The sequence below is a fragment of the Coregonus lavaretus genome (assembly GCF_964263955.1).
Source record: "Coregonus lavaretus genome assembly, chromosome: 33".
Lineage (NCBI taxonomy): Eukaryota > Metazoa > Chordata > Actinopteri > Salmoniformes > Salmonidae > Coregonus > Coregonus lavaretus.
The window spans coordinates 5,119,350-5,132,072 of NC_140020.1; the positions used below are offsets into that span (position 1 = coordinate 5,119,350).

Genomic DNA, 12,723 nt, shown 5'->3' on the forward strand with positions numbered 1-12,723 from the left:
GGGGACAAGTGGGTGAGGTGATCAAGAGTGTGGGCTACAAGGGCAGATTATGATGTAATCTTTGGAAAATTAACTAGTCGTGCACAGTAAAGAGAAGCCATAAATGACAACCAAAACTAAATAAAGCAAATCAATGATCTCCATTTATTATTTCTTTACAAATGCATGCTTTAAAGTTACTGTTTATATACAAATAGCTATTTTGCATATAAAACTGGATCAAGTGGTAAGAGTCATGTAACACAGGTCAATTTTAAAAAGGCACATTTCTTATTTAAATGACAACATGTACCATACCACATTTGATTCTGTATCACTACAATAGTTGAGGGTTTCTCTATTAAAAGAAACACAAAATGACGTGCTAAAATGATAGACTGCTGAACATCACCCGTATATCATCCACTTGATTCTATTTCATACGGTTACAGAACCTCAGAAAATTGAAGTAAATATTTTGTATTTAGGCTTTCAACCATCAGCATAAGAAAATAAAACTAGATAAAGTTCTTACATATACATATCCCAGAATTAGTGATTATCAGAACACACATAAATGACAGTTAATAAATGACAGTTAATAGATGTATTCATGTTGTACTGCAAGTGCACATACAATACAACACATATTGCATTGCCTAAATGCCGTGGTAGTGTCCAGCTAAACATAACTAGTCGGTACTAAGCCTTACAGTGGGAGAGCATGAGAAAAAAACACCTGGGCATTTTTACAGTAAACCACCATTTAATCTACAACCTTTTCGTTTAATGAACCGATGAAGAACAAGGCTCAATGACTAAACAGTTACTGCAATTTAAATGTAGGAATTGTACAGTACATGGTACAATATGAATGTGCTACTAGTATGCATATTTGACTAATCTTGCACTGCTCTCTGTATTTACACAACCTTCGTGCATCTGAATAGGCAGCCATGTTGAACTTGTAAATACATTTAAAGATGCAAATATAGAATGCTTTCAATGCCGTAGACATTTCAGGAGTTAATTTACAATATATTACTTTTTTTATCGCCTTGTGGGGATCTTCACAGCATGATAAACGTCCAGAGGCAATATTTCATATCATAATCACCTCTGTTTGCGCCTAGTTTCACTTACAAAAACGATGTGTAACATTCAATGTATAATATCTCCAATTTTTCTAATCTGATGGGAAACAATGAAGGTCTGCACTCTATTTTATAAAAAAAATCTATTGGTTTATTCCAAAATGTTCCATAACCTTAAAAGGAGCGCGTGGACCAAATCTACACTGAACAAAAATATAAACGCAACATGCAACTATTTCAAAGATTTTACTGAGTTACAGTTCATATAAGGAAATCAGTCAATTGAAATGAATAAATTAGGCCCTAATCTATGGATTTCACATGACTGGGAATTCAGATATGGAACACGCTGTCGTACACGTCAATCCAGAGCATCCCAAACATGCTCAATCAGTGACATGTCTGGTGAGTATGCAGGCCATGGAAGAACTGGGACATTTTCAGCTTCCAGAAATTGTGAACAGATCCTTGTGACATGGGGCCGTGCATTATTGTGCTGAAACGTGAGGTGATGGTGGCGGATGAATGGCACGACAATGGGCCTCAGGATCTCGTCACGGTATCTCTGTGCATTCAAATTGCCATCGATTTAAAATGCAATTGTGTTCATTGTCCGTAGCTTATGCCTGTCCATACCATAACCCCACCACCACGGGGCACTCTGTCCACAATGTTGACATCAGCAAACCGCTCGCCCACATGGCGCCATACACGCTGACTTCTACCTGGTACAGTTGAAACCGGGATTCATCCGTGAAGAGCACACTTCTCCAGCATGCCAGTTGCTATCGAAGGTGAGCATTTGCCCACAGAAGTCAGTTACGACGCCAAACTGCAGTCAGGTCAAGACCCTGGTGAGGACGACGAGCATGCAGATTAGCTTCCCTGAGACGGTTACTGACAGTTTGTGCAGAAATTATTCTGTTGTGCAAACCCACAGATTCATCAGCTGTCCGGGTGGTTGGTCTCAGACGATCCCACAGGTGAAGGAGCCGGATGTGGAGGTCCTGGGCTGGCGTGGTTACACGTGCACAAAATTTGAGAGAAATAAGCTTTTTGTGTGGATGGAAAATGTCTGGGATCTTTTATTTCAGCTCATGAAACATGGGACCAACACTTTACATGTTGCGTTTATATTTTGTTCAGTGTACATGAAAGGCCTGGGGGTTAGGGGTCGATTTGGAGTATGAGCCCATTCCCAACCAATCTTGAATGAATTGCACTACCTCTCAGCACGAGTCTCTACAAAATGCTGTCAGTAAGATTACACAACAAGACAATAAGTACAACAAACATTCATTCATACGTCTTTCCATTTAGTGATTATGTGCTGACACGTTACCTCCAAAAACAGTTTAAAACTGTTTTCCGTTACCACTCACCCTCCACCCGAAAGAAATAGGTTAACATATGGGGTTGTGAGGGTGTGCTGTAACGTTAACTTAATCTTCCTTAGCTCCACACGTCCTGAGAGTAGCGGCCCTTGGTCATCAGCTTCTTGATGTAAGCCACAGCCTGTGTGTGTGTGAGACCTCCCACCTCCTCAACGATGTCATAGAAGGAATTCTGCACATCCCGCGCCATGTTCCGAGCATTCCTAGGAAAAGACAAGTGGCAGCCATATTTACAGTAGGCACACAATAATGATGGATTTTCTCTTTCAAAAAACCCTCAAAGCTTGTACATGTACTGTGCCTTCAGGAAGTATTCACACCCACATTTTGTTGTGTTACAGCCTGAATTTAAAATGGAATAAATTGAGATTTTCTGTCACTGACCTACACACAACACCCCATAATGTCAAAGTGGAATTATGTTTTTAGAAATGTTTAGAAAGCTATAAAAAATGAAAAGCTGAAATGTCTTGAGTCAATATGTATTCAACCCATTTGTTATGGCAAGCCTAAATAAGTTCAGGAGTAAAAATATGCTTAACAACTCACATAATAAGTTGCAATAATAGTGTTTGACATGATTTTTGAATGAACACGGCCCTCCCCCTTCCTACTGCTCATTCAGTAACAACCTGCCTGCTCACTGCCTGGTAGTCAGCAGCAGGTCACAGTGAAAAATATGTTTTGTTTGAAGAAATGCCATGTTTACCCCCCGCGACATCGTTTTCAAAGTAGCCCAAATGTTAGCAAAACTGCGGACATGGCAACCCTGCACTGAAGCATCTGCTCGTTGCATGGTAACAATAGTCTCTCTGCCTGGTTGGGTTTCTGGTGAGCAAACCAACTATTTTGTGCACTACTGCCACCTACAGTGGGATCCAGTGCAGGACAGCAGAATATAAAACACCCACTGGTACATAACATGTCATGTAATGTCACTACAATAATTGTTCCCTTGCTGTAATTAATGAACAAAAAAACAGTCTGACACAAATAATTGCAATTTCAAAAGCTTTATTGAAAATGCATATTTCAAACATTTTTTGTAGTTTTTTTATTTTAAAGAATAGTGCATGTCTCAAAATATTAGAACGAGACCAATATGTGTATTTTTCTAAACATAGTTCCTGTGTCTGAAATTAAGTTTCTGTGTGTATTGGAGGAGTAAGCAATACTCAAAATATCTGTGTGTGTGTGTGTTGTAGTAGTAGATGGCCATTATTTATTCAAACATCTAAGTTTGGGCAGCAGCCACTGGAGAAACCTGTCAATCAAACAGGACAATAAATAGTAGTTTTCACTTACACATCAGATAGCTGCTCTTTCTCTGCTACCTCATTCTATTTCTATAATTCTCTACCTCATTCTATTTCTATAAATCTCAAAAATGCCCTTGTTATGTTCTACTTCTCCTTCTTCTATTTCCTCACCTCTTCCTCAGACTCTTATTTTCCTCTTTCTTGTCCTCCTTACTTTCTCCAACATTTTCCACCTGCTTCATGTTACTAGCCTGCTCTTGCTTCACTCGCTTTTTTGCCTTGCCCTTTTTCCTTTTGACCTTCCCTTCCTGAATATTTTGGACAAGGAGATAAAGTAATATAAGCTTATGGCTATTTTCTACTCTTGAGCTACGATATCTAGAGTTATGATATACTGTAGGACATATGGCCAATATCCCCTTCCTGTTTCCTCTCACCTGTGGGTACACTCCTGTCATTTTCTGCGCCATTTCCTGGAGCAGCTTCCTGCTGTTCTCACTCAGGTTGGTGATGGGGGCCAGGCGAGGGCTTCCTGTATTGGTGATGGGGGCCAGGCAAGGGCTTTCTGTATTTCCTCTCACCTGTGGGGCCACTCCTGACATTTTCTGGAGCAGCTTCCTACCGTTCTCGCTCAGGTTGGTGATTGGGGCCAGGCGAGGGCTGTGGTGGTATGGTAAGTACTCCACAGCAGGCGGAGCAACAATGACAGGGACAGGGCTGGGAGGAGTCAGAGGCTTTGGGACATCCTCTGGAGAGGGCAGGGCCCGTAGGGCTTCAGCCAGGGTCCAGGGTGCTGAGGTCACAAGAGGAGAAAGGCAAGTCTGGCCAGGCACAGGACCAGAGACTTTCCCTGGGCTCTGTAATACCAGAAACAACAAACAAACTGTCAGGACAGTGCTATGTTATACACAATCTCTAGATATACTGTATAACTAATCTATAAATACATTAGATACATGACTACACTCAATAAGTAAGAGTAACTTACAAAGCGCTGGACTTCATACTTCTTTTTTTCAAGCTTGAGGAGCCTGTTCTTGGCTATGCTGGTCTTCATTTCTGCCATGCTCTCTACCATTTCGGCCATCTCTCCAGTGCATTTCTTGAAAGCCACTTTCAACCTTTCCAAGTCATTCAGCCAACTGTCCAGGTCTACTGCCTCAAGATCTCATTTTGCTGCAGTTTCTCTTCATCACTTGGATCAGTGCCCTCAACTCCTCGCCCCTCCTCCCATTGTCTTCCCTATTCACATCTTCATCCCTCAGTCTTTCATCCTTCCTCCTCCCCATCCACTTCTCAATCCAGGCTCTGAAGCATCCCTCATTCTTCTTCTGCCTCTCTTGGTTGATGTCCAGACCGTCATTGACCGTCTTCAGGCCTTCCTCCAGGTCAAGCTCTATGGAGGCCAGGTTTTCTTTAATTCTCCTCAGGCTCTCCTCATTGGTGTTGGTCCACTGTGTCTTCTTGTCCAGCTGCTGCCTGCAGGGCCGGACAGAAGGGACCACCTCCATCTGGCGTGACACCTTCTTCAGGGCACTCACAGAGGCAGGGAGAGGGATGTTGGGTTTGGCCACAATAATATGTACAGACATCGGGTCAAACAATTGAGATGTGACACACACTAGTGATGCGCGGGTTGACTCATAACCAGAAGTCCTGCGGTTATATCCACAGGGCGGGGGATTTAGGGTCATGAAATATTGTTGAATAAACAGAAAACAATACATTAAAAAATCCATAAATGTATAATTATTGTGCAAGTTATATCTATAGGCTATTTGGCATTAGTGTGTAAGCCTAAACTTTAGGGCATAACTTGACGCGCGCCAGATAGACTACACACCAATCACCAAACGCTTTAATTCAATAAGAGAAAAGCTACGAAATGGAAAGTTGAAAATAAAGAAGGGACGGCCAGAAAAGTAATGTTTGGAAAATATTTGGTGAAGTGTTAAAAGAGGATGATGGCAGTGCCTATGTTATGTTTGATGATTGTGAGGCACTATAGAAATTCGACAGTCACAAGAGGGGGATTCAAATAGGCCTATGGCACGTCAAGGGAACAAACAGCCTACTGTTCAGATGGGTTAGATGGAAACTGAAATCTGGACACTGACTGTAGATCTTTAACCTCTCACAGTCTTAATATTAACTCCTGCAGAATTAAGCATTTCTTGCAGTAAAATGATAGGGTTCGATCCCCGGGACCACCCATACACAAAAATGTATGCAGGCCTAGATCAAATTCACATTGTGGAGTGGGGTAACAGGTGCGCCCTCGCTTTAATATCTGGGTGTTCTGCCATATATGACAATGACTTCAAATGAAATCCAAAGTTCAAGAAACATTGGGAAACTCCCAAAGGACAAAAAGACGTCACCTCATTTCACCATTTTTTTTTGGCCGGGCAGGCTAACGCGTTTCGACAGTTATGCCTTCATCAGTAGTGGAAAGTGTTTGAAGTGCAGCGCACTTGATTTAGCTTGGTCTTTTCACTTTCTGTTCCATTGTACCAGACAAACTAAACCAAGTGCAGCTCAAGTATCTGAAAGTATTTGACCCAGGTCTGATAGAAATATGAGATAGGCCTACTCTGACAAACTGTTTCCACAGGCAGCCCAGTTCTGATCTTTTTTCCACTAACTGGTCTTTTCACCAATTACATCAGATCTTTTTCAGAGCTGATCTGATTGGTCAAAAGGCCAATTTGTGAAAAAAATATCAGAATTGGGCTGCCTGTGTAAACGCAGCCAGAGTGATGCAATGCCACTGAGCAAATATAAAGTAGTCCTAGATCCTTTTAGCCTATAGTATGTTTGCATCCCAAATGGCACCCTATTACTTACATAGTGCACTACTTATGAATAGAGCCCTATGAGCCCTGGTCAAAAGAAGTGCACTATATAGGGAATAGGGTGCCATTTGGGGAGCATAGCTGATGTGGTAGTGTAGCATGGGGTTTGTGGCACAAACCTGGTGACAGTGTGCTGATGTTGTACTGAGGTTGAATAAACAGTATGGCAGTCTTTGCTGTTGCCTATAAAAGAGAACAATAATCACATTTAGGTTATATCCATGCTGTCTGACTAACTTCTTATGACACTGCCAAGTGACTTGCCTATGCATGACTTCCTCTATAATGCAATCAAGTACAGACAGCCAAATATAGTGTATAAAGAGTTCTGGTAATGCGTGTGTGTGTGTGTGCGTGCGTGCGTGCGTGTATCCTCCAACTGCTTCAAAAAAGGGTAACTTTCTCAAACACCTCCCACTTTTGGGTGTAATTTGGCGTTCAATCAATCAATCAATCAATTTTATTTTATATAGCCCTTCTTACATCAGCTAATATCTCGAAGTGCTGTACAGAAACCCAGCCTAAAACCCCAAACAGCTAGTAATGCAGGTGTAGAAGCACGGTGGCTAGGAAAAACTCCCTAGAAAGGCAAAACCTAGGAAGAAACCTAGAGAGGAACCAGGCTATGAGGGGTGGCCAGTCCTCTTCTGGCTGTGCCGGGTGGAGATTATAACAGAACCATGCCAAGATGTTCAAAAATGTTCATAAGTGACAAGCATGGTCAAATAATAATCAGGAATAAATCTCAGTTGGCTTTTCATAGCCGATCATTAAGAGTTGAAAACAGCAGGTCTGGGACAGGTAGGGGTTCCATAACCGCAGGCAGAACAGTTTAAACTGGAATAGCAGCAAGGCCAGGCGGACTGGGGACAGCAAGGAGTCACCACGGCCGGTAGTCCCGACATATGGTCCTAGGGCTCAGGTCTCTCAGTTGGCTTTTCATAGCCGATCATTAAGAGTTGAAAACAGCAGGTCTGGGACAGGTAGGGGTTTCGTAGCCGCAGGCAGAACAGTTGAAACTGGAATAGCAGCAAGGCCAGGCGGACTGGGGACAGCAAGGTGTCATCATGCCCGGTAGTCCTGACGTATGGTCCTAGGGCTCAGGTTCTCAGAGAGAAAGAGAGAACGAGAGAATTAGAGAGAGCATACTTAAATTCACACAGGACACTGGATAAGACAGGAGAAGTACTCCAGGTATAACCAACTAACCCCAGCCCCCCGACACATAAACTACTGCAGCATAAATACTGGAGGCTGAGACAGGAGCGGTCCGGAGACACTGTGGCCCCATCCGAAGAAACCCCCGGACAGGGCCAAACAGGAAGGATATAACCCCACCCACTCCGCCAAAGCACAGCCCCCGCACCACTAGAGGGATATCCCCAACCACCAACTTACAATCCTGAGACAAGGCCGAGTATAGCCCACAGAGGTCTCCACCACAGCACAAACCAAGGGGGGGGGGGCGCCAACCCAGACAGGAAGATCACGTCAGTAACTCAACCCACTCAAGTGACGCACCCCTCCCAGGGACGGCATGAAAGAGCACCAGCAAGCCAGTGACTCAGCCCCTGCAACAGGGTTAGAGGCAGAGAACCCCAGTGGAGAGGGGAACCGGCCTGGCAGAGACAGCAAGGGCTGTTCGTTGCTCCAGCCTTTCCGTTCACCTTCACACTCCTGGGCCAGACTACACTCAATCATATGACCTACTGAAGAGATAAGTCTTCAGTAAAGACTTAAAGGTTGAGACCGAGTCTGCGTCTCTCACATGGGTAGGCAGACTGTTCCATAAAAATGGAGATCTATAGGAGAAAGCCCTGCCTCCCGCTGTTTGCTTAGAAATTCTAGGGACAATTAGGAGGCCTGCGTCTTGTGACCGTAGCGTACGTATTGGTATGTACGGCAGGACCAACTCGGAAAGATAGGTAGGAGCAAGCCCATGTAACGCTTTATAGGTTAACAGTAAAACCTTGAAATCAGCCCTTGCCTTAACAGGAAGCCAGTGTAGGGAAGCTAGCACTGGAGTAATATGATCAAATTTCTTGGTTCTAGTCAGGATTCTAGCAGCCGTATTTAGCACTAACTGAAGTTTATTTAGTGCTTTATCCGGGTAGCCGGAAAATAGAGCATTGCAGTAGTCTAACCTAGAAGTAACAAATGCATGGATTAATTTTTCTGCATCATTTTTGGACAGAAAATTTCTGATTTTTGCAATGTTACGTAGATGGAAAAAAGCTGTCCTTGAAACAGTCTTGATATGTTCGTCAAAAGAGAGATCAGGGTCAAGAGTAACGCCTAGGTCCTTCACAGTTTTATTTGAGACGACTTTACAACCATCAAGATGAATTGTCAGATTTAACAGAAGATCTCTTTGTTTCTTGGGACCTAGAACAAGCATCTCTGTTTTGTCCGAGTTTAAAAGTAAAAAGTTTTCAGCCATCCACTTCCTTATGTCTGAAACACAGGCTTCTAGCGAGGGCAATTTTGGGGCTTCACCATGCTTCATTGAAATGTACAGCTGTGTGTCATCCGCATAGCAGTGAAAGTTAACATTATGTTTTCGAATAACATCCCCAAGAGGTAAAATATATAGTGAAAACAATAGTGGTCCTAAAACGGAACCTTGAGGAACACCGAAATGTACAGTTGATTTGTCGGAGGACAGACCATTCATTCATTCGCGTTGTACTTCGAAAATGAATTCCGGAGAAGGGTGTAAATGCGGCCCACAATTCAGGGCGTTCCTGCATCTGCAAGAACCCCTCTTTATACTTATATTGGTCAATCTTTAAGATAGCACTCCAGTACACAGGCGGGGGGCGCTCCAGTACAGTAGGTGGCGTTGGATGCCCACTGCCGATACACCCCACAGAAGAAGAAGGCGGCGGGGAGACACCGGCGGCTAGCTAGCTAGGACAGAAGTAGACAGTGTCCTTCGCCCCCACCTGTCAGGCACTGCTAACGACTGCAAGGGCAGGTGGGAGCAAAGGACACGGTGTGCTAGCTAGGACTCCAGTACACAATCAGGGGAAATCCAGAATATAGAAAGTGTCACACAAGCATCAAGATGGAGTGCTCGAGGAAGGGGGGGGTGGTTACAACAGATGCAGGAATGCCCACATGCAGGAACCCCCCGAATTCCAGGCTGCAATCACACACTACTGGAAGTCCGAGGTATGCCTGTGCTGTAGGAAAAAAACGTAGGCTAGGCATGACAAGGCTTGCATTGACAAAGAAGGGATGACGCTACTTTTACAGTAGATTAAGCTCTAGACTGGAGTGGATTAACAAATTGCCAACATTCCACTCGCGTGGTGGCCACTGGTGCCTTGTCAAAACTAATGCCCACCGAGTTCATGAAAGGGGATCTCGTTTGCGTGGGTCTATTCAGAGTGAAGTGTTCACACAGTAGGTTTCACTCTTAACGAAACGTGTTAGCTAAACTCAGGGACACCCCCTCCATAGCCTATAGGTACACATGAAGGCAATAGCTCGCTGAAGGGACATCAAATTCCGGATTGAAACCTAAACTGGCTAAAACACACAATAAATTACTTTGCCAAACGAACCGTACTGTTATTTTAACGGATTAGTCTACGGCAAGTGTTTGTGTGTGAATTCATCATCATCAGCCAATGACGACCATTTTTGGTCCAACCATTCAATTACCTAAACACGAAGTCAAAGGGGTACAATCTTATGCATACATTTGTCCTTTAATTAAAATGACAGCTAGGGCGCAAATAGATCATGGAACACAATTGGTGTCACGGTCACGAGCATAGAAAAGCGAGCCAGTCTTCTCTTTCATTGCGAAATAGACGACTGCAGCATCGCTCAAAGATTGAGACGTGGCAGTTAACTCGGGATCAAATTGGTGCAGTGGACTACCTTAGTCGAAAGGCTTTGGCAACGGGATGGCACTAAAAATGTATTCGTTTATGGTAATTAGATGTGCCTTAAAGGAGCTTTTCGTTGACGTCAAACACACCGAACGAGTTCATTAAAGTTAAACGTCAATGCAAAATGAAAAAGTACCACACTGTCAGTTTTGAATTGTTGTTACAAAGCGACACACACTTTAAATTGGATAATCATATGCAAAAACGTATAACTTACATTTGAAACGGAATGCGTCATGTTATAGCTGACAAAAACGTAGATGAATTAGCCTACAGACTGATGTTGAGATTAAGGAAATTATAGGAAGTTGTGCTGTAAAAATGTCCCGTCTTTTGCGTCAACTTTATCGCTGTCAATTTCAACAAACGGTGAACAAATTATGTTAAATTGTTACTTTGTAACTCTAGGTAGACAACACTATTGCATTGTAACAAAAACGGCAACAATGTATTCGCCAACCACCCCCATATCTGCACAACACATTAAAATGTAGCCAAAAGCGGTAGCAACGAAGTTACATTGTTACAACCGATTTCAAATGTAGTTCAACTAGGCCACATTCCGTTGGAATACCTCAGTTTGATCTTGTAGTGGACCTGCCAACAAGAAACAGCTGAGTGAGACGAGGGAAAAAATGTAAATCAGAATTCATCTCACCTCAAACATCAATCCAATGAGAATGAAAATGACCAAACTAAATACGATATCGGCATGATTCTGTATTAAGAATTCCTGGCTGAAGAAGGGATAACTCTTGTTTCTCCTCCGGAATGCCATTTCAGCAGAATGACCTTTTCCTACTTTTTCCCGAAAATATTCTGACTGCGAAGTTCAGGAGTTAACTTTCTCCCTGCTTCTTCTTCTTCTTCTTCTTCTTCAGTGGGATTTATCGGCGGTTGGCATCCAACATTATGGTGCATTACCGCCACCTACCGTACTGGAATGTGGGCCAGAGACAGGGAGAAACTAAATCCTACCCGCCAACCCCGTTTCTCTTAAAAAAGATAACAACATATTTGAGACTATATCTAATGACGTTCTGCTCAATATACTATTTGAACTAACTTCCTGTATCCCCTTCTCCCTCATACTAGATCTCATCCTCTCTCTTTCCCTCTGATACTGCCCACACTGTAGCAATACATGCTCCACAGTCTCTATTTCCTGACAATAATCACACTTTCCTGATGGATGCTTTCCTATCACGTTTAATGTCTTATTCAACTGTCTGTGTCCCACCCTTAATCTAGTAAAAATAGCCTCCTCTCTTCTGTCCCTCCTCTGACAGATTTGCGGAGCTATGCACTTGGACAAATGCTTTGGCCATCATCTCTGCTTTCTCCTCATCTGTTACTGCCACATCCTCCCCACTCGTCAACACTGGATAATCCCATCCCCTTCTGATCCCACTCATCCTCTTAATCATCCCCCACACTTCTCCCACGGGTGTCACCCTTCCAATGCTGTCACAGAACCGATGTCAACATGACCTCTTTGCCTGACTGATAGTTCTCCTCACCATGGCCTGGGCCTGCTTATACTGAATCAGATGTTGGAAGTTATGCGTCCTTTTCAGTACTCTAAATGACCCTGTTCCTACTCCTCACCATTGCCCCACATTCCTCCATCCACCATGGGACTGCTTTCCTCCTCCTCCTCCCTGAACTCTTAGGTATAGCCTCAGTAGCTGCCCCCACTAACGCTGTTCTCACCCAGTTATTCATACTATCTACATCCCCTCTCATATCCACCCGAGCCATCACCTGCTCACTCAGCTCCTGAAACTGATCCCACTTTGCCCTTCCAAACACCCACCTGCCTACTCCATCCACTAACACCTCCTCCTCCCTCCGGCCTACTGTGCATACTATGGGGTAATGATCACTCCCTACTGTCGACTACTCCCATACCTCCCACTCACAGATTCCTGCCATCGCACTAGATACCAGAGTGAGGACCAAGGCAGACTCTTTCCCTGTGGCTACATCAATCCTGGTCCCTCTGCCATCACTCAGGCACACCAAATCTTTCTTTTCTATCAAATTTTCCATCACTTGGCCATTTCCATCCATCCGCCCCGCCCCCCCCCCCCCCCCAAAGCGTATTGTGGGCGTTAAAATCCCCACACCACATTACCTTACTTCTTTCCTGGCCCTCCACCCTCTCCAGCACTTCCATTTCCAATATCTGACACGGATTATAGTAATTCACTACCACTAGCACCCCTCCTCTCAGCCAC

At 43.7% G+C, this 12,723-nt stretch overlaps 1 protein-coding gene and 1 long non-coding RNA gene across 2 annotated transcripts in view; both read right to left on the bottom strand.

Moving 5' to 3' along the window:
- Positions 1-11,327, bottom strand: part of LOC311108574 (translocating chain-associated membrane protein 2-like) — a 266,741-nt gene extending 255,414 nt beyond the window's left edge. Inside the window, exons 1-2 of the mRNA XM_084151228.1 lie at positions 11,142-11,327; positions 6,701-6,764 (exon numbers count right to left, since the gene is read on the bottom strand). Of these exons, the coding sequence (XP_084007354.1) occupies positions 6,701-6,764; positions 11,142-11,261 (184 nt within the window). The 5' untranslated portion in view covers positions 11,262-11,327. The remainder of the gene's footprint in view (positions 1-6,700; positions 6,765-11,141) is intronic.
- On the bottom strand, positions 122-4,288 carry LOC311108587. Its single transcript, XR_014610521.1, has 2 exons — positions 4,164-4,288; positions 122-2,670 (listed from the first exon to the last, which is right to left on the bottom strand). It is a non-coding gene; the product is annotated as an uncharacterized lncRNA (long non-coding RNA).
- Positions 11,328-12,723: the final 1,396 nt, after the last annotated feature.